The following is a 19625-nucleotide window of genomic DNA, read 5'->3' as shown; positions in this document are numbered from 1 at the left end:
CTGTTATCCATTACCACTGCTCCCTTAGATCTTGTGAAGTAATGATGTATTGCCAGTTTCACCACAAACCAATCACATTAAGCTTACTAGTAAGAGGTATTAAATGTGTTAGGGTTAAGCATTTTACAGATAGGAATCACACGTAGATATGCTATGCTCCTAAAATATTACCATCTCTAACATGCTTTTGGAAGGCTTCATTTTTCATTCCAGCTTCTCAGCTTGTTGCTTATTGACACTATTATTTCCTTCTCTCTTTTTTCCCTTTTTTTCACTTTGCTTTATTTTGATCCCTTACTTTAGAGTCATTAAAATATTTGTTCGAACCTTTTGTGGGTTGCCTACGTATCATGTCGCCGCATGAATCAGATCATTACGTAGTTCAAGTACACGACCATTTATATATATATATATATATATATATATATATATATATATATATATATATATATTCTTTTTTTTACAAAACCAACATCTTTTGGGTTCATTTTAGAATTTTTCTAAACAAAAATCTTTTTCATTGATTTTTTTTTATAGAAGACTCAAAAAGCAAGAGTTACATAAAGATAAATAAGACCAAACCTGACTTAAACAGACTTTTTAGGATAAAAGGCAAAACAACAAGAATCAAAACACCAAAAGACTCTTACAGACTCAAAAACAACAAAAGCATAATGAAAAGGGACTGATAACTAAAAGAAGACTTTGATCTCTGCAGTAGAATCCACCAGCATCACTATAGTCAAGGCTCTTGTTCCTGTGGCTGACCCCCGACATTGCGGTATATCCTCTCCAAGTCTGCAGATATATGACGAGCAACGTTCAATGATACTTTTGTAAACCGCTCGGGCATCATTCCCTGGCAACTCCTGCATGCTCTTGAGGTATATGTGGCTACCTCGAGGATCTTTCCCTTAATGTATTCCTGAGCCACATGCAACTCTTGATTTTGCTGACCACGGGTCTCAGCTAGATCAAGTGCATCACGCTCGCGGTCCAAGGCCATATCTTTCTGGCGCCAAATTTCTAGCGACTCCGCTTCTAACTAATTGATCACTTTTTGGTAGTGGTTTCTTTCTATTTCAAACTCCGTGATCTGGCTCTCCTTACGTGACTCAACTCCCCCTATTTGATCCCTCAGGCCTTGGATTAATGGAGAAAAACCTTTACGCTCATGATCACGGACTACCCTGAACTGGGCTTCTTTCTCTTCTTGTTGCTGAGCGGTTGTGACTATGTTCTTCTTTCGAATTTGGGCTTTGAGTGCTTGCTTCTCTCGTGCCCACTGAGCCTTTTCCTGCTCGAAATCAGCCTATTGTATGTCCATGGTTGTCTCTAGAATGCCCTTATCTTCTTGTAAAATGTCAATACGAGATTGGACCTCTTGTGCCACCTCCCTTCTGGTTTCTCTAACTCTGGCCTTGATTTCCTCCTCCCAATCAACTGCATGCCGTATGGATCTTTCTAGCCTTTGCTCGGGAATATCCTGGTTATGAACCACTCAAGGTATGCGAGGCTTACCTACCCCCATTCACGATCAGCTACCATCTCGTCCAAATTAGAAAATCGACTACCAAACCAAACCTTTTGCGCATATGACTCCCTTGGAGGTTCCTCTCCCTTGAATTCCCACACGAACGGGCGCATGTCCTCAATCGGATGCTCTCTCCCTAGCTGGCGCATGACGCGTAGAGGTGCGTAAGGTTGGAAACCTCTGAAACCCATGAGTATGAAGAACGGGAAATACATTGACATATGCATGACCTTAGCAGAAGGGAACCAGTAATAGTTCCAAGTGATTCTATCAGCACTCAATGAACCAAGTAATGTCCGCCAAGCCCTCACCCCCTTTGGAAGATTACAACTCGCAGCTCTGTCGGGGTGACATCCAATGTAATTCAGCCAATCATCATTGAAATTTACTACTATTGGATGATGATAAAGGTGCTCTATGAACCACATCTGCAGCAGAATGTTGCATCCCTCAAAGTAATCTTCACCTTCTTGACAACGGGTCAAAGCTCGAAAAATATCTCCCAAAATCATGGGAAGAATGGTATGATCCTCACTACTTTGCAAATACGAGACTACCGCAACCAATCGAATTCTGATGCGCCCACCACACTCTGGAAAGACCATGATCCTTAGAAATGATATCATGAACGCGAAGATTCTCAACTCCCTCCAAGCTTTATAACTCAACTGGTTGACGAATTCTGTGCCCGAGAAGTTCTCAAACCCTTTCTCGTCCCCAAATCTGTCATAAAGATATTCCGATGGAACCCAACCTTCGTTTAAGCAAACCATTGGAATTCGACGAAGGCATAACTTCTTTAAAAAGTTGTTCACACCAACTTTTCTCGGAGCAGCAGGCTTTTCCCACGAAGGTCTCTCCCCAATCCGGTGAACCCACCTAATTCTTCCAATGTGGGCGTCATTTCACAATCTTTGAACCTGAAGACATTGTTCGCAGGGTCCCAAAAACCAACTAGAACCTCGATTAAATCTCTGTTAGGCTTAATTCCCATGATGTTGGTGAGGAACTTGAGGTGCTTAAATACTCGATTCTGTTCCCATGTAGCAAAACTAGCCCACCAATTACAGAGATTACTCAGGGTCTTATCTCTGATCAAGAACATATGAGGTGTCTCATCCCTTATCCTTTTCTGACTGCTTCTTCGTGGAGAACTCATGATGATCCTAAGAATAAGATAAAAAGGGTTAGGACTTACCTAAACTATATGCAAATTATGATCATTCTTTTTTTTCTTTTTCTCTTTTTTTATGTCAATTTAGGAATCAATCTATTTATTATTATTATTATTATAATATATATTTTGAAATTACCGGACACAAATGTTGATATGATAAAAGCAGGAAAAATGACTACTATTACAAAGACGACCCTTTGATACTTCCATAGAAAGCATAAAGGATGTCTCGGCAAAACAGCCAAACAGAGGAACAAAATGATAAAACATAGACAAAATAATAAATAAATTTTAAAAAAAAACTATTTTTACAAAAATGACCATTTGCTACTCCGAGAGGGGTTCAAAAGATGTCTCAGCAAATATAACCAGACAAAACTAGATCAGATGACTACTTTTGCAAAAATAGCCTTTCGGTACTTCCGGAAAGGTTTAAAGCTGCTTCGACAAAATGGCTAGACATGAGGGCAAAATGGTGAAAAGTGACCAAAATAGGCTCTTTTTTTTTGAGAATTTTATGCTCCCTTTTTTTAAAAAGTGTGGGCTGAACCCGATGGAGGTTGCCTACGTATCTCACATCCGGTGAGAATCAAACCTGTATAGTTTGATAAAACTGAGTACTTTTCCCTTTATATATATATATTATTTATTTTTTTAATGAAATCTTTACAACTCACACCAGACTAAATTTAAATTTTTTTTAAAGGTTTATTTGCACTAAACGAGGAGAATTATTCTTTATTTTTCTTTTTTCATTTTCAATAATTACACTAACTATTTTTTTTTAACCGGTCGACAATGCAAGTAAGCCTTCCAAATGATGTATCAAGTAGCACATACGTGAACATGATGGTCTTAAAGAGGATACCTGTCTTATACGGACCCGGCCCCCTCGCCGAGTTTCGCTAAGTCAAATGCACGTGATGCAAATACAGCGAACCTACTAGGGATATCCGGCATGAGGTTTGTTCTTCTAGGTTTAAATCCTATTGGAGAAGGTATCTAGACTGGCTTACTCGAGCGGACAACTCGAGCATAGGAGGGTCAGCGTACCGGTAGTATTGCTTTCCGGCTTAACCGGTGGTGCTCCCCGCCTAAAACATGTGTGGCTAAAATCCTTCACCGGGTGACAAGCACCTCGGCTATCTTAAAGAAAGCGGGCTATGTCAAGCAAATGCCCAATTTTTTATTTCAAGAAGATTCAGAGGGGGTGCGTGAGAAGACAGTTTATATGTACAGTTCAACAATATCAAAGCAGTATAAAGCAAACAAGTAGCATATTAGGCACAAATAAATCACAATATATACAAAATTAATAAAGCCAAATAAAGGTCAGCATGTACAAGCTTGAATTCTGGTTAGTTCCCCAGCAAAGTCGCCAGAGCTGTCACACTCCTTTTTTACCCCCTGCAAGAAGATATGAATGTGTTAAGGATTGTGGGTTAAAGAGTTTTTCCAATTAAAGTGACAATTTTGAAATAGGGATTATTTTATTGTTCAAAGTCGCCACTTGGAATTGGTTTTCGGTGTTCCAAGTCACCTTTTAAATCCCTAGTCAGAGGAAAGTTGACTCTATTTTTATCGGTCCGCGAAAATAAAATTCGGGTAAGAAATTTTGTTGACCGGGGAGAAGGTGCAAGACATTCCCTGAGTCCCGTGGTTCTAGCACGGTCGCTTTATTGACTTAAAATTTGGCTTGAATTAATTTTGGATAAATTGATATTTATATGCTTTATATATTTTTACCTTGCCGCTTTTATATCCAGATTATTAGGTAAATTAAAGAAAACTTTGAATAATAAGATGTCATAACCACACTACGCAAGCGAATGCGTGATCGAGATGAATTTTATTAATTTAGTCATAACGGCGCTACACAAGCGAATCCGCAGTCATGACAAAGAATTATTAGCACGTTATTACTTTTGAAAAAAAATCACTACAATTGTACTTTTGAGGAAAAATTAGCTTTTGGAAATTTATTAAATGTCGCTACCGCGCTACGCAAGCGAATCCGCGATTTTTAGCAGGATTAACTAAATTAAAAATTAGCTAAAACTAATAGGTATGGTATGAGATTATTAAATTATTGAATGTTAAATATCATGCTACGCAAGCGAATTCGTGAATGAAAAAGTTAACGCGCCTATTAGTTGCTTTAGCCCTTAAATTAATTGTTAAGGTGATTAAGTAACCAGGTCATTTAAATTTAAGGGAAATAACTGATTTTATTAACATTGCTCATACTAGTTCTCCTATATCATTTTTTACTTTTTTCTTTTACCATCTTTATCTTTAACTTGAGAGACAATATATTTTATTTTAACATGATTGGAAGAAATATCACTAAATAAACACCCCCAGTAGACCTTATTTGAGAATTTAGTAAGTACACGTGACAATATTTAAGCCATGCAACCAAATTGTCAACGCTGTCATTTTAAGGTTGGCCGAGCATACCAAATTATCGGTTTGATGATTCCGATATCTTTTAATTTGTAACTTTGCTTGAATCCGAGATATTATTCCAACAATGGCCCCTTTACATACTACTAACTATGTCATTTAGGATTGATTATATTATTTTCCTTAAGATTTAAAGTGAGAATTAGACTAAAGAAAGAAAAAAAACTAATAAAATCATCTTGAAGCCCACAAACATTCAGAAATACACTAGGACTTTTACCGCGTATTTATACAAATTTTATATCAACCTTTAGTGGAATTTATAATTTGCACAAAAAGCTTTCATATACAGTAAAAAGGAAAAGGTTAACTCTCACGCTCAGAACTTTTGACATGAATTTCTACATTGGAGGAGAAACATTTTTTATCAAATGGAAAACAACACTTTAAGCTATAAAGCATTAAGATTAAAATAAATTACTACCTTGAATTTGAAACAGAGTTATACAAATTTTTAAACAAGTTTATTGTTTCATTCTTTTTTCCCTAATGCAAGTCTTTAACAATCTTTATGAAGTGAAAAGTAAAACATTTTTACATGCTTACTAACCATGAACAAACAATCTTAAACAGTCCAACAGTTGCATATTTAAAACATCACAATTTCCATTCAAAGATTTGCATTACAAAGCCTGAAAGTTACCTTATGCTGCAACAGAATATAGAAAAGACAACAGTGCGAAACCCGGATAAATCCTACTAGGAGCAGAATACTCACGAGCAAAAACAACAGCAACACACTTTGAAACAGCAGCAGCAGTATCCAACAAAAGAAACTGAGCCGATCCAGAAATTCCAGCAGAAACTTAAACAGACTTTGAAAGAAAGAAGAGACTAGAGACTCGCGTTAAAGACCTTTGTATTTTTTTAAAGTATTCTTTTCTCCAGATACTCAAGAAAGGCTCTCAAACTCTCTATTGTTTTTGTGTTCTTCCTTGAGTGTAAAAGATGATGACTAAGTGTGTTCGAGTGTGTCCTCTTTTTTTGAGTCAGAGCTCCCCCTTAAATGAGGAAAAAGCTCCTCTTTTAACAGGGGGAGCAAGGGCCTTGGGACAGATTTGTTTGGCCAAAAATCTGTCCAAAATGATAGATTGTTGACCAAAAATCTGTCCAAAACCAGATTTTTGTCCAATGAACAATTGTTCTCACCAGATATGGACAGAATTTTGGAGTATTGTACTCCAAAATAGTCCCCGAACAGTAAAAGCAACCAAACAAAGGCCCTACACTCAAATACCTTCTATTACCCTCACAAACCAATATCCAACTAAACTATTGCTTCAAACTAGAGAGTGTAAAATTAGATAACTAGACTTGAACCATTAAACTAACAAAAGAACCTAATGAATACACACAAATAAAACATATAGTTAAGGCCTTAAACTAATTAGCTTAAACATAGACAAAACTAGAAATTATAAATATGAAATTAGAACTTAACAACTTAAAGGCAACACAGAATATGAATGATAGTGAAACAACTATCGAATCGACTAAAACATGAAGTCAAAAACGATACTAAACACGAACTAATGATCACTAACGGATTTCGAACTAAGGCAAAACATCAAAATCAAACGTGAAACCAGAAGATCAATGAGCTTCACCAATTATAAATAGTTAATCGGATTTCACAAGTGATTATCAAAACCGATTGACTAAAAAAATATAATGACAGATTAAACGACTAACCAATACGTGATTCGAAAGTATTAAGCAATGACCAACATTGAAGAAAGTTAATGAAAGTAAACACGAACTAACTATATAAACAATTGAACTAATCTTTTGGTTTTTTCATGAAATTAACATAAAGACTTAGCTATTCGACCGACTAGGTCGAAAAATTGAAAATCCAGACTTAACAACTCTAAACAAAGTAGTCGACCGATTAAGTCGAAGAACCAAAAATCAGAACTAACGGACAAACAAAAATAGTTGACCGGCTAGGTCTAAGAACTGAAAGTTCAAGCTTAATCAAATCCACACAAAATAGTCGACCGGCTAGGTCGAAAAACCAAAAATCGGAACTAAAAACAATAACAAACTACTCGACCGGCTAGGTCGAAGAACTGAAATTCACATTCATGAAGTAAAATGTAATTAAAAACTAATACTTATTGCACATAAATAACAGAAACATTAGTGGAAATTAAACCTTAGAACTAACACTAAAACAAAACAAAAAATCAGAAAAGATAAAAATAGGAAAAGGAAATTTGACGTTTTACCATACAGAGGGATTCAATGCCGAATCGAGCAAAGAGACGAATGTCAGGGATGACGTCGTGACTGCCTGACCTTGAACGGGCGTTTCTTTCTAGCACACGCCCAAACCAATGAGTTCTAGCGTTGTACTAGAGAGAAACGAGCGTTTTTGGTCGGCGATAATCTAAAAATAAAGGGCCACTGATGGTCTTGGGTGGTCGAGGCAGCGGCGAGCAGTGGTGTGGCGGGCAGCGATGGTCAGACGGAAGCTTAGCAGGAGATCGGGTGAAAACCAATATAAATGATAGCCCCCCGAGCTCTATCTATGTATGTAAAAATTAGGTGGAAAGGGTGGCTCAATCTCCACGAATTTGTCAAAAAGTGGCGGCTAGGGTTTTGATTTAGGCTAGATTCGTGGGATTTGGTTGGGTTTCGGAGGATATGAGGCTTGGATTCATGGAGAGGAGGAAGAGGCAAAGAGGGGGTGAAATTTTGGTGGTGTTTGGAGGGGCTCCGCCGCCAATGGCAAATTCCGGCAGGCGCCGCCGCCGTGGATGCCTTGCGACAGCAGAGAGGAAGGGAGAGAGTGAGGAGAGGAGTTTAGGGTTTGGGTGTAAATGAGGCTATTTTCTGATTTTTGGAGCCTTATATTTGGAGTGGGAAATGGATATAGGTCGTTGGATCAAGAATAATGGAAGGATGGGATTAAGTCTTCAGGTTACTAAATGAAACGACATAGTTTTGATCCAAAACTACTTCGTTTGGACCCTCCCCTGGCAGCTCCCTTGTGAACCGGGTTTGGACGAAATGGGTTCAAAGTTTCGGCCAATTTTGGCTCAATTTTAATTAAAATACACTAGTCCAATCTCTACCCCCTTTATCAAACCATAAATCAACTCTTAAAACCTATATATACACAAATAAGAAAAACACACACACTCATACACGTACACATACACATACACACACACACACACACACACACACACACACACATATATATATATATATATATAATGTAGAAGAAAAAGATGGGAGAAAAATTAAGCATTTACAGCTGCCCCTTTTTGCTCGAGAACATGAAGAGTTTTCGTGCAAAGACAACTGAACGCCATGGATAATTTTTGCTCACATGCACTCTAATGGAAGCCTTTTGAACAAGGTGGTGACCGAACTTTGCTTCTGAGGTTGCCTACATATCCTTGGCTATAAAGGAATCAGGTCAGTGTAGTTTTGGGAAAATTTGGTAGCTGGGACTACCGGACACTAGAGTTAAGATTGTTGCTGCTGTTGCTGTCACTGTTGCTATTGTTGTTACTCGCTTCTTACATCAAAAAAGAAAAAGAGAAGAGTACTATATATGTCTGCAAACTAAGAGTACAAAATTCCTATCTATGCGTCTTCTGGAGTCAAATCTTGATTCTTGACCTGCTCGCTTGCGTTGACCTTAGATTGGATCTTGATTCTTTTGAAGAAAAGATTATGACTCAATCTCGATTGCTTGCTTTCTGGATCAGAATTTGAGAAGATGAATCTTGAGAAGCTGGGTTGCCGACACATTATCAAAGCTAACTCCGACTATCTTGTGATCGAAGGACTTCTTTCTTCTGATGAGAAACTGAAACTGCAAGCTTTCACTTGTGCTATACGGCAGAGCCTTCAAAGCATCAAAGACAAAAAAAAAATGAACAAAAATTTTCTGCCCCAGTCTGGCACTAGAAAAATTTTGTGAGTTATTAGAGAAATCTGTAAATTATCTAATTTATTGAAAAAGCAGATAGAAATAGTAGTATAAACTAGCTAAAAGAGATAAAATTTGGTAACGAATGATTGTGTAACCAGGGATCGGTATCCCGTACTACTGAAAAGAAATGTAACCAGGGGCCGGTACCCTATCTTACTGGAAGTAAATAGAATCAGGTGTTAGCACCATGTATTATTGATAAAGTGTTGAAATCCTCTAGGTGAAAAAGGTTCTACCTGAGTTAAACTGTATTAAACAACCTGAGCGAAGATTACTTCTACCCGAAACTATGAGCTGGATCCCCCTAGGCGAAAGGATTCTACCTGAGTTAAGCTACGTAGAATACCCAGAGCGAAGAGTACTTATACTCGGAACTATGAGATGGATCCTCGTAGGCGAAATGGTTCTACCTGAGTTAAGCTACGTAAAACACCCCGAGCGAAAAGCACTTCTACTCGGAACTATGAGCTAGATACCCCTAGGCGAAACGGTTCTACCTAAGTTAAGCTACGTAAAACACCCTGAGCGAAGAGTACTTCTACTTGGAACTATGAGCTGGATCCCCCTAGGCAAAACGGTTCTACTTGAGTTAAGCTACGTAAAACACCCTGAGCGAAAAGTACTTTTACTCGGAAATATGAGCTAGATCCCCATAGGCGAAAGGATTCTACCTGAGTTAAGCTGCGTAAAACAACCTGAGCGAAGAGTACTTCTACCCGAAAATATGAGCTGGATCCTCCTAGGCGAAACGGTTCTACCCGAGTTAAGCTACGTAAAACACCCTGAGCGAAGAGCACTTCTACTCGGACTATGAGCTAGATCCCCCTAGGCGAAACGGTTCTACCTGAGTTAAGCTACGTAAAACACCCTGAGCAAAGAGTACTTCTACTTGGAACTATAAGCTAGATCCCCCTAGGCGAAACGGTTCTACCTGAGTTAAGCTACGTAAAACACCATGAGTGAAAAGTACTTCTACTCGGAAATATGAGCTGGATACCCCTAGGCGAAAAGATTCTACCTGAGTAAAGCTGCGTAAAACAACCTGAGCAAAGAGTACTTCTACTCGGAAATATGAGCTGGATCCCCCTAGGCGAAACGGTTCTACCCGAGTTAAGCTATGTAAAACACCCTGAGCGAAGAGCACTTCTACTCGGAACTATGAGCTAGATCCCCTAGGCGAAATGGTTCTACCTGAGTTAAGCTATGTAAAACACCCTGAGCGAAGAGTACTTCTACTTGGAACTATGAGCTAGATCCCCCTTGGCGAAACGGTTCTACCTGAGTTAAGCTATGTAAAACACCCTGAGCGAAGAGTACTTCTACTTGGAACTATGAGCTGGATCCCCCTAGGCGAAACGGTTCTACCTGAGTTAAGCTACGTAAAACACCCTGAGCGAAAAGTACTTCTACTCGGAAATATGAGTTGGATCCCCCTAGTCGAAAGGATTCTACCTGAGTTAAGCTGCGTAAAACAACCTGAGCGAAGAGTACTTCTACTCGAAAATATGAGCTGGATCCCCTAGGCGAAATGGTTCTACCTGAGTTAAGCTACGTAGAACACCCTGAGCGAAAAGTACTTCTACTCGGAAATATGAGTTGGATCCCCCTAGGCGAAAGGATTCTGCTTGAGTTAAGTTGTATAAAACAACCTGAGCGAAGAGTACTTCTACCCGAAAATATGAGCTGGATCCCCCTAGGCGAAATGGTTCTACTCGAGTTAAGCTATATCAAAAAACCCGAGCGAAGATCACTTCTACTCAGAACTATGAGCTGGATCCCCCTAGGCGAAAGGATTCTACCTGAATTAAGCTACGTGAAACACCCTGAGCGAAGAGTACTTCTACCCGAAAATATGAGCTGGATCCCCCTAGACGAAACGGTTCTACCTGAGATAAGCTATATCAAACAACCCGAGCGAAGATCACTTCTACTTGGAACTATGAGCTAGATCCCCCTAGGCGAAAGGATTCTACCTGAGTTAAGCTACACAAATGGGAAGTGTGAACAATAGTGATGCATGCTGAAAAAAGAAAATAGGGAGATTTTAAAGAGCTTACGTTTGGTGACATTCGTTCTTTTAGAATTGTCATTCTGCCCTGCTCTGTTTCTGCTTCAAACAAAGAAAAATTTATGAGTTTTGAAAGTGGTGGTTAGTTTGTGGCCTTGATCCCTTGATGCCTTGAGTAGTTTGATTCACGGCCACTGCTGACGAAGAACCGATTCTGTCAGCGCGGTACCGAGATGCTCGGTTACTCTGTATCATTTTTTGGAGACCTTGGCTTTCCAATGTTGCCCCCAACTATTTCATACCCAGATGTCTATGGTACCGCTACCCTTGTCTCTAAGTCAAGGCTATTTTTCTTTAAAATCAAACTCAGTTATCTTGCACCCAATATCAGTTTGTATCCATAGGGCTTATCCACTTTTCTCATGAAGCAGGTCTTGTTTAGGCTACCTTTCAGTTTCTTTGAAAAACTTTGTTCGCCTTATTGAATGAGATCACAGATGGATTCGTGCCTTCGTCAATGCCATATATACCCCAAATTGTGCTCGATATTGCGGGGAAATTGTAGCTGGTTTTGCAGCCATTTCTTTGCTTCGCTTTTGATGCAGGATTAGACCGAAAGGGACTCAAAGAAAAATTATGGGTAAAGACAGAATAATAATTGAAAGTGAAAAAGAATTGTGCTTAAACAAAAGGTGTCCCTTTCGGGGAAAGGAATAGGGAGACTTATTTAGAGGTATGTGCCGACTTCAATAAATCATGACATGCATTTTGGACTGGACGCCTGATCCATCTAAGCTGTCTAATTCTCAAAATCTGCCGCAAACGTTCATCTTGAATTTGTCTTGGTTGTGCTCATGCCGGAGAATCAAAGACCCTCATTCGGCTAGTAGCGCCTTTTGCAGGTTTTCGCTAACTAACCTCTCTCATTTCTCTACTAACCGCCGCCTTATGGTGCACATCTGGGTTTTCACCAACAAGACTCTCTCATTTCTCTGCTCACTGTCGCCTTATAGTGCCCGTACGGGTTTTCACCGATAAGACTCTCTCACTTTTCTTTTTTCGTTTTTTTTTGTCTCTTTTTTTTTTCTTCTCTTTCTTTTTTTCTTCTTCTTTTCTCTCTTTTTTTGTTTTTTTTTGTTTTTTTACTAAGATACTGCATGTGGGAGGCTTCCCAACGCCTTTGGCATGGGGACTTTAAACATTCTCAACAAAGACATCGATCAGAAGTTCTTGAAAGGTAAAAAGGCGAAATGAACCTTGAACTGAATTACAACTTTTGGAACCGTTTTTACAGAAAAACCATGAAATAAAACAAACTTCTGCCCCAGTTTTGGAGTATTGGGAATATGGATTTTTTTGTTCTGATGGGACCGAACCCAGGGTAAGGCTGCCTACGTATCCTTTTGGAATCAGGTCGGACGTAGTTCAAAGACACAAAGATTTGTTGTTTTTTTTACAAGTACACAGGTTCCACAAAGTGAGGAACAAGGAAGACAAATACGGCTGAAAAGGATTAACAGAAGGGTTACACCTATTTGGAATAATGAGCAAATGGTAGCCTTCGTCATCTCGATATGAGAGAATCAATGCGTGAAAGTTCTACAGTGGCCATATATCAGACATAATATCGTTTGACTGCATCTGCATTAATAGTCATGCCTGGTACCCATCCTTCTTCATCTACCAAGTGCAAGGCCCCTTTTGGTAACACTTTCTTGATGTTGTAGGGTCCTTGCCAGTTTGGTGCGAACTTTCCTTTAGCTTCAACCTAGTGCGGAAGGATGCGTTTCAAAACTAGCTGGCCTACCTCAAACTGCCTTGGGCACACTTTCTTATTGTAAGCGCATACCATTCTTTGCTGGTATAACTGGCCGAAATACACTGCTGCTAGCCGTTTTTCATCGTTCAACATCAGTTGTTCTAATTGGGTCTTGACCCACTCAGTGTCTTCGATCTCTGATTCCACAATAATTCGGAGAGAGGGAATTTTGACTTCAGTGGGTATTACAGCTTCAGTTCCATATACAAGCAGATACGGAGTTGCACCAACATATGTGCGAACAGTCATACGGTATCCCAAAAGAGCAAAAAGTAACTTTTCATGCCATTGATTGGAACCTTGGATCATCTTCCTAAGAATCTTCTTGATGTTCTTTTTTGCCGCTTCAATGGCTCCATTGGCTTTTGGCCGGTAATGGGTAGAATGGCGATGCATGATTTTAAATTGTTCGCATACCTCCTTCATCAAATGACTATTTAGATTGGCTGCATTGTCAGTGATAATGGTCTTCGGGATACCAAAGCGACATATGATGTTAGAATGAACAAAGTCTACCACTGCTTTCTTGGTGACTGCTTTGAAAGTGACGGCCTCCACCCACTTGGTGAAGTAATCAATTGCAACCAAAATGAATCTATGCCCATTTGAAGCCTTTGGCTCGATCGGCCCAATGACATCCATTCCCCAAGCAACGAAAGGCCAAGGAGAGGACATGGGATGAAACTCCAAAGGAGGTAAGTGAATCAGGTCACCATGAATCTAGCATTGGTGACACTTGCGAACAAAACTAAAGCAATCTTTCTCCATAGTAAGCCAATAATACCCTGCCCGCAGAATCCTCTTCGCCAAAACATATCCATTCATGTGAGGTCCGCATACCCCCGAATGCACTTCACTCATGATCCGCTCTGCTTCTGTAGCATCTATGCATCTCAACAAGTTTAAATCTGGGGTCCTCTTGCATAGAATTTCCCCATTCAGAAAGAAACCACAGGCGAGCCGCCTTATAGTTCTTTTTTTATCTCCTTTAGCATGCTTTGGATATTCTCTTGTTTTCAGGAATCATTTTATGTCATGATACCATGGTTCAGCATCTGGTTCTGTCTCAATTGTATTGCAGTAACCGTGTTGATTCTGAACTTGGATTTCTAGTGGATCAATATGAGTGTTGTCTGGATAAGGGAGCATCGAGGCTAAAGTAGCCAAGGCATCGGCTAGCTCGTTGTGAAACCTGGGAATGTACCTGAACTCGATGGATTTGAATCTTTTGCTCAAGTATTGCACACATTGTCTGTATGGAATAAGCTTGATGTCTTGAGTCTCCCATTTGCCTTGGGTGTGCCAGATAAGCAAGTCAGAATCTCCCATAACCAATAGTTCATGCACATCTAGATCGATGGCCATTTTCAAACCCATGATACAAGCTTCGTAATCTGCCGTATTATTGGTACAGAAGAACCGAAGTCGGGCTGTTGCAGGATAATGATGTACAATAGGTGAGATGAGGATTGCCCCTATCCCAACTCCTTTGATATTGACAACCCCATCAAAATACATTTTCCATACAGGGTGATCGTCTGGAACCACTTCCTCTATTGAGTTGACCTCTTCGTCTGGGAAGTATGTGCTAAGTGGCATGTACTCATCATCAACTGGATTCTCTGCCAAATGATCTGCCAAAGCCTATGCTTTTATCGTGGTGCGAGTGACATAGACGATGTCAAACTCTGTGAGCAGGTTTTGGCATTTTGCGAGCCTGCCAGTGGGCATTGGCTTTTGGAAGATGTACTTTAAAGGATCCATTCTGGATATGAGGTAAGTAGTGTAAGCCAAAAGATAATGTCTCAGCTTCTGAGCAACCCAAGTCAAGGCACAACATGTCCTTTCTAGAAGGGTGTACTTAACCTCATAACTGGTAAACTTCTTGCTGAAATAATAGATTACCTATTCCTTTTTGCCTGTTGCATCATGTTGCCCCAGAACGCATCCAAAGGAATTATTCATCACCGATAGATATAAAAACAAAGGCCTACCAGTTTCAGTTGGGACCAATACAGGGGATTTTGACAGATAATCTTTGATCATGTCAAAAGCTTTTTGGCAATCGTCTGTCCACTTGATAGCGGCATCCTTTTTCAACAACTTAAAGATGGGCTCGCACGTGGTTGTGAGCTGAGCAATGAACCTACTGATGTAGTTCAACCTCCTGAACAAACTCATGACTTCCTTTTTATTCTTCGGGGGTGGAAGATCTCGAATGGACTTTATCTTAGATGGATCCAATTCAATGCCTCTTCGGCTGACTATAAAACCGAGGAGTTTCCCAAATGGAACCCCAAATGTACACTTGGCTGGATTAAGCTTAAGGTCATACCTTCGAAGCTGTTTGAAGAACTTTTTCAAATCACACACATGATCAGCATGTGTCTTTGATGCCCCCAAGCCTTTTCCTAGCTCATAACCTTGTCTCAATATAACTGCAGCCACCATTATAGATGTGGAGGAAAGACGAGGATGCAGAATGGGCTTTCCTTCCTCAACATGGTCCACAACAACCACTTCGAAAGCCTGATAGACAATGGACTCACACCCTTCCTTAGCCTCAATACAGGGGATTAATAGGTATTCATAAATGGAAGACTCGTCTTCCCCGTGAACAATAATTTCTTGCCGGTCATGTTCGAATTTGAGTATCTGATGCAAGGTAGACGACACAGCTCAGGCCGTATGGATCCATGGCATTCCAAGAAGAAAATTATAAGAAGTGGCCATGTCCACTACTTGGAAAACAATCTCAAAGTCAACCGGCCCAATCATCATGGTGAGGTTAATCTCCCCAATGGTATCTCTTGCTGAGCCATCAAAGGCTCGGATGCGAACATTGCTTGGTCGGATTCTATCTGTATTGATCTTCATGCTTTGCAAGGTAGAGAGAGGGCATACATCTACACTTGAGCCTCCATCAACCATGACTCGCTTTACATAATGCCCCTCACATTTGACCATCAAGTTCAAAGCCCTATTGTGCCTGGCTCCCTCCTCGGGAAGTTCATCATCAGTAAAGGAGATTTTGTTCACCTCAAAAAATCTATTGGCCATCTTCTCTAACTGATTCACTATGGTCTCCTCTGAGATAGGTGCCTCGTTCAGGACCTTGATTAGTACATGGGCATGCTCTTTGGAATGTATGAGCAGAGATAATAGAGAGATTTGGGCATGAGTCTTTCTTAGCTGGTCAATGATTGAGTAATCATGAACTTTCATCTTTCTCAAAAACTCTTCTACCTCTACTTCAGTGACTGGTTTCTTTATTGGCAATTGCCCTTCTCTGATTTGCTTGGCCTTCCTCAGCTCTTCTGTAGAGTAACACCTCCCCGATCGAGTCAAACCTCTAGTTTTCCCCACTTCCTCTATGATTTCCTTGCCTTTGTAGGTCATCACGGTTTTGTTGTAGTTCCAAGGAGTGGTTTTTATGTTGGTCACAGGGGGTTGCACGGCAGGTTTGATTATGATCGGCTCGGTTATACCTTTCGTACCTCCCTGCTTCTGCCTTGTGATGGGGTGGCCTCTAAGTACATATAACCTTGGGCTTGGAATACTAGAGTGAACTTCCAACCTCAAGATTTTCGGAACAAATAAAGTTGCCTTATTTGAGCTCTAGGCACCTTTCACAATCAATGGCACATCTTGGCTGGGACTTACTTCCAGACCTGTTCCTTCTTGAATTGCACCCACTGTCATTTCTGCTCGACCGATCGGCTTGTATTCTTGATCTCGGCCAATCATTCCCACAAAATGAACATTATTGTATGCTGGCAACGGGTTATTTGTCACATTAGGAGTGTCCTCGCCATTCATTACTACAATCAAATTTTCAGAAATGAGCCTTTCTACGGCTCTTTTCAGAGTCCAACAGCCATCAGTGCTATGCCCCGGGGCACCTGAATGATATTCACATCTAGCATTCGCTTGAAATCCATGTGAATTAGGATGCATATGGTGGGGAGCGATGGGTCCAATCGCGCCCATTTGCTTCAGTTTCTGGAATAGACTAGAGTATCATTCGGCCAATGGAGTGAATTTTTCTGCTGGCCTCTGCTCTCGACCATAATCCTGCCTGGGACGAGCATTGTAGGGTGCCCAAAAATTTTACTGCTTAGGTCGGGGGGCCCTTGGAGCTGGTGCCCGTACCTGCTGATTGTGAGGCCGAGCATACGATTGAGCATTGAACATTGTATATTGTGGTGGGCCCACAGAGTATTGAGGAATTGGCGGGGGGTAATAATGTTGAGGGTAGCTGGATTGCCCCTGCTGAACTTGCACATAAGGGTGTGATGCCCCTCTTTGAACTTCCCTAGATCCCGAAGTCATCATGGACCCTCCATCTCTCTTCTTTCTATTTGCCAAACCCCCCACCCATTTTGGATAGCTTGGGTGGTGGCTTTGAGAGCAGTTTGACTTACAATTCTGCCAGTCTTGAGGCCATTTTCGACCATCTCCCCTATTTTGATTGCTTCTGCAAAAGGTCTACCCATTGCGGACATCATGTTCTAAAAGTAATCAGGCTCTTGAACCTCCAGAAAAACAGTGATCAACTCGTGGTTATCCATGGGTGGCTTAACTCTAGCCGCTTGCTCCCTCCACATGATGGCATACTCCCTAAAACTTTCGGTCAGCTTTTTCTTCATATTGGACAAGGAATTACGATCCGGCGCAATATCAATGTTGTACTAAAATTGTTTGACGAAGGCCTGGGCCATGTCATCCCAAACATGCCAGTGAGAGATATCTTGGTCAATGAACCATTCGGAAGCTACCCCCACAAGGATTTCTCCAAAACAATCCATCGGGAACTCTTCTTTTCCTTATGCACCCCTCAGCTGGTTGCAGTACCTTTTCAAGTGGGCGATAGGGTCACCGTGTCCAACATATTTCTCAAATTTTGGGGTCTTGAACCCTCGTGGAAAATGGATGTGAGGGAACATACATAGATCACTGAATGAAATACTTTTGTGACCACATAGTCCTTGTATATTCTTTATATTCTGTTCAAGACTTTTCATTTTCCTGTCCATCTCATCTGGCTCAATTGTTGTGGCAAGCTTTTCATTTTCCACTGGTGACTCGTACTGAGGAGTCTGATTGTATGGGGTCGAGACCCCGAAAGCCATATTTGGATGGTGTATTGCCCATCATAAGCATGAGATGGTGGCTCATTGTTTGGCCTCATCACAGAAGGTGGTGGCAGGATTTTATATACCGGTGCGCCAGACACGACGAGAGGGGTGTTCCTGACTGGTGCGACTGGAGGTCGCATGTTAGAGGTACCGGGGGCAGCTTGGAGGCTGTAGTTCGGCACATACCCTGGTGGTAGGATATGATCGCTCATTGCATGGAGCGGTGTTTGAGTAGCCTGGGGTATGGTGGAAGTTCCCTCTGAAGGACCCTGGGGTTGAGGTCGACCGAAAACCCAAGCTTGATATACATCTGATAGTTGTTGTCTCAATTTTCTTATCTCCTCCGACTCTTGCTCAACTAACTGACCCTGCGGATTGTCACTGACCAACTCGATTTCATCACTGTTATCCATTACCACTGCTCCCTTAGATCTTGTGAAGTAATGATGTATTGCCAGTTTCACCACAAACCAATCACATTAAGCTTACTAGTAAGAGGTATTAAATGTGTTAGGGTTAAGCATTTTACAGATAGGAATCACACGTAGATATGCTATGCTCCTAAAATATTACCATCTCTAACATGCTTTTGGAAGGCTTCATTTTTCATTCCAGCTTCTCAGCTTGTTGCTTATTGACACTATTATTTCCTTCTCTCTTTTTTCCCTTTTTTTCACTTTGCTTTATTTTGATCCCTTACTTTAGAGTCATTAAAATATTTGTTCGAACCTTTTGTGGGTTGCCTACGTATCATGTCGCCGCATGAATCAGATCATTACGTAGTTCAAGTACACGACCATTTATATATATATATATATATATATATATATATATATATATATATATATATATTCTTTTTTTTACAAAACCAACATCTTTTGGGTTCATTTTAGAATTTTTCTAAACAAAAATCTTTTTCATTGATTTTTTTTTATAGAAGACTCAAAAAGCAAGAGTTACATAAAGATAAATAAGACCAAACCTGACTTAAACAGACTTTTTAGGATAAAAGGCAAAACAACAAGAATCAAAACACCAAAAGACTCTTACAGACTCAAAAACAACAAAAGCATAATGAAAAGGGACTGATAACTAAAAGAAGACTTTGATCTCTGCAGTAGAATCCACCAGCATCACTATAGTCAAGGCTCTTGTTCCTGTGGCTGACCCCCGACATTGCGGTATATCCTCTCCAAGTCTGCAGATATATGACGAGCAACGTTCAATGATACTTTTGTAAACCGCTCGGGCATCATTCCCTGGCAACTCATGCATGCTCTTGAGGTATATGTGGCTACCTCGAGGATCTTTCCCTTAATGTATTCCTGAGCCACATGCAACTCTTGATTTTGCTGACCACGGGTCTCAGCTAGATCAAGTGCATCACGCTCGCGGTCCAAGGCCATATCTTTCTGGCGCCAAATTTCTAGCGACTCCGCTTCTAACTAATTGATCACTTTTTGGTAGTGGTTTCTTTCTATTTCAAACTCCGTGATCTGGCTCTCCTTACGTGACTCAACTCCCCCTATTT

At 40.5% G+C, this 19625-nt stretch overlaps 1 protein-coding gene and 1 pseudogene across 1 annotated transcript; both read right to left on the bottom strand.

The window, feature by feature from the left end:
* Positions 1–8898: 8898 nt before the first annotated feature.
* Positions 8899–13352, bottom strand: LOC138882617 (uncharacterized). The gene is made up of 2 exons (XM_070163220.1): positions 12987–13352; positions 8899–9042 (listed from the first exon to the last, which is right to left on the bottom strand). The coding sequence occupies exons 1-2, from the start codon at positions 13350–13352 to the stop codon at positions 8899–8901; spliced, it is 510 nt and encodes a 169-aa protein (XP_070019321.1).
* Positions 13353–13676: 324 nt separating this feature from the next.
* Positions 13677–14333, bottom strand: LOC138882616 (uncharacterized; annotated as a pseudogene).
* Between the last annotated feature and the right edge of the window lie 5292 nt (positions 14334–19625).

This window comes from Nicotiana sylvestris, chromosome 12 (assembly GCF_000393655.2).
Source record: "Nicotiana sylvestris chromosome 12, ASM39365v2, whole genome shotgun sequence".
In the NCBI taxonomy this organism is placed as follows: domain Eukaryota; kingdom Viridiplantae; phylum Streptophyta; class Magnoliopsida; order Solanales; family Solanaceae; genus Nicotiana; species Nicotiana sylvestris.
The sequence above is the reverse complement of the archived record's forward strand: the minus strand, read 5'-3'. Positions and strand labels throughout refer to the sequence as shown.